The sequence below is a fragment of the Anneissia japonica genome, unplaced genomic scaffold, assembly GCF_011630105.1.
Source record: "Anneissia japonica isolate Jap-2015-1 unplaced genomic scaffold, ASM1163010v1 scaffold288219_len142424_cov121, whole genome shotgun sequence".
NCBI classification, from domain to species: Eukaryota; Metazoa; Echinodermata; class Crinoidea; order Comatulida; family Comatulidae; genus Anneissia; species Anneissia japonica.
Genome location: NW_022724996.1, coordinates 140,445 through 142,440, shown reverse-complemented (window position 1 = coordinate 142,440; position 1,996 = coordinate 140,445). Strand labels below are relative to the sequence as shown.

The 1,996-nt window shown below is 30.3% G+C and overlaps 1 protein-coding gene across 1 annotated transcript in view; it reads left to right on the top strand.

Annotated features, from left to right (window-relative positions):
- The window catches only part of LOC117112642, a gene marked incomplete at its 5' end in the record, with an annotated part of 10,075 nt that overhangs the window by 2,428 nt on the left and 5,651 nt on the right, over window positions 1-1,996 (top strand). Inside the window, one exon of the mRNA XM_033255752.1 lies at window positions 1,469-1,635. Coding sequence (XP_033111643.1) covers window positions 1,469-1,635 — 167 coding nt within the window. The remainder of the gene's footprint in view (window positions 1-1,468; window positions 1,636-1,996) is intronic.

Sequence of the window (1,996 nt, the reverse complement as noted above, 5' to 3'; positions counted from 1 at the left end):
CTGATGGAAGTGGGGGGGGGGGGGGGGAGGATGCTCTGTCGGGAGGGTGTCCCATTCCTCGTTGGCACTGCCACGACTGCTGCTAATACAACTACTACTATTTATAATAATAATAATAATAATAATAATAATAATAATAATAATAATAATAATAATAGCTAGACTTACCGTATTGTATCTGTTTGTAAAACAGAACATAGGGCTTTTAATCAGTTAGATAATAATTTATTTAGCAAATATCTTAAGCCAAAACAGTTAGATGTCCCTAAGCAAATATCTTAAGCTGATTTATCAAACCACCTTAGCGAAATCTTAGCTCAAAAATCGTCTTAGATGGCGCATGTGTACAGTCGACATTTTCATTTTAAGCAATTTTTAAGCAAAAGCAATATTAATAAATCTGACTTAAGCAAAAAATGGTCTTAAGACGAATTTAAGCTGATTTCTAGTTTGATAAATCCAGCCCCTGGAGAAGCTTACGAATAAAGCAATTAAAGCAGAAGCCGATGTTATTTTTTTGGAAAATTGTAAAACCTTTGGTGTTTTCCTGAATTTAATCATTATTTGTTCTCGCACATTGGATAAATTTCCAATAGAATTGAATTATTTCTAAAATGGGCGACAACAAGTCTCCTCTAACTTCTAGGACCTTCCTGTTAATTTTCGTTTTTCCTGCGTTAGCAGAAAAAGCCCTTTTTCGTTCTTCTATTCCGTTTTTCTTCTGTCCGAAACTTTAGTCACTTTCCATGCTTGGATCTTTTTTAAACTTTGTCCAAGCAAATACTATTATATCAAAGATGTGCATATTAAAATATGACGTCAATATTTTTAATATTAATAAGCGGGTAATTCAAACTTTTCGACCTCGACTTGTAACATTTCTCAAGGTAGATAAACTTAAATTTTACTGACCTGCGCAGGGTCTGGTTCATACCACTGCAGCCATAGTTTCAGTCGCCATAAAGTCGAATTGATTTTCAGGTGATTTTTGTTACTTTTTCTTTAATAAGATTTGATTTTTTTTTAATTGTTGACAATAGACTTTTTAAATGATTTTTTTTTATATATTTCTTTTGTTTGTAATTTCAACATATCACTTTCCATTATATAACTGATGAAAAGCCTTTGTTCTGTTTTACACAGATATAATAAGTCTAGTTGTTATTATTATTATTTTAATTATTATTAATATTATTATTATTATTATACTATTATCTTATCATCATCATTATTATCATCGTCATCATCACGACCACTACCATTGAAACAAGTATTGGAACACAATGGCGTGCATTTAAATACTTGGAGTATGTATAATTATACTTTCCTACCACTACAATTATTACTTTTATTATTATTATTATTATTTTATTATATATTATTATTATTATTATTATTATCATCATCATCATCATTATCATTATTGAATGTACAACGCACAGAGCTCAATGTTTTGGATTTCTTTTAGGACGAAATATTCGTTCATCAATTAGATAATGTACATGACGCCGATACTTTCGGATTTTGGGTTCGGGCGACTGATGTAGTAAGAAACACAAAGACAGATTTTGTATCAGTGCACATCGATTCAACACCACCTAAATTTGAAGATTTTGAAGTTGGTAATGGGGATGTGTAAGTAACATTTTTGTTCCTGAGGCAAGTTACATGCTGTCTACACTACATTTTTAATGTAAAGTATTGTACAGTTTAAGAGGGCGTATTAAGGATTGATTCGAATTGCCAACGTGACCCAGTTGGCTAAGGCATCTACATAGACAGCCCAAAATCCTGGGTTGGAATCTTGGTTTGGGCGATTTGTTTCACAGCATTTATTGTTTTATACACACACATCTATATACATATTATGTATATATATATATATATATTATATATATAATATATATATATATATAATAATAATAATAACAATAACGATAATAATAAGAAAGAAAGCAGTTAAATTATATAAATCATCAAAGAAAGGTAAATGCCT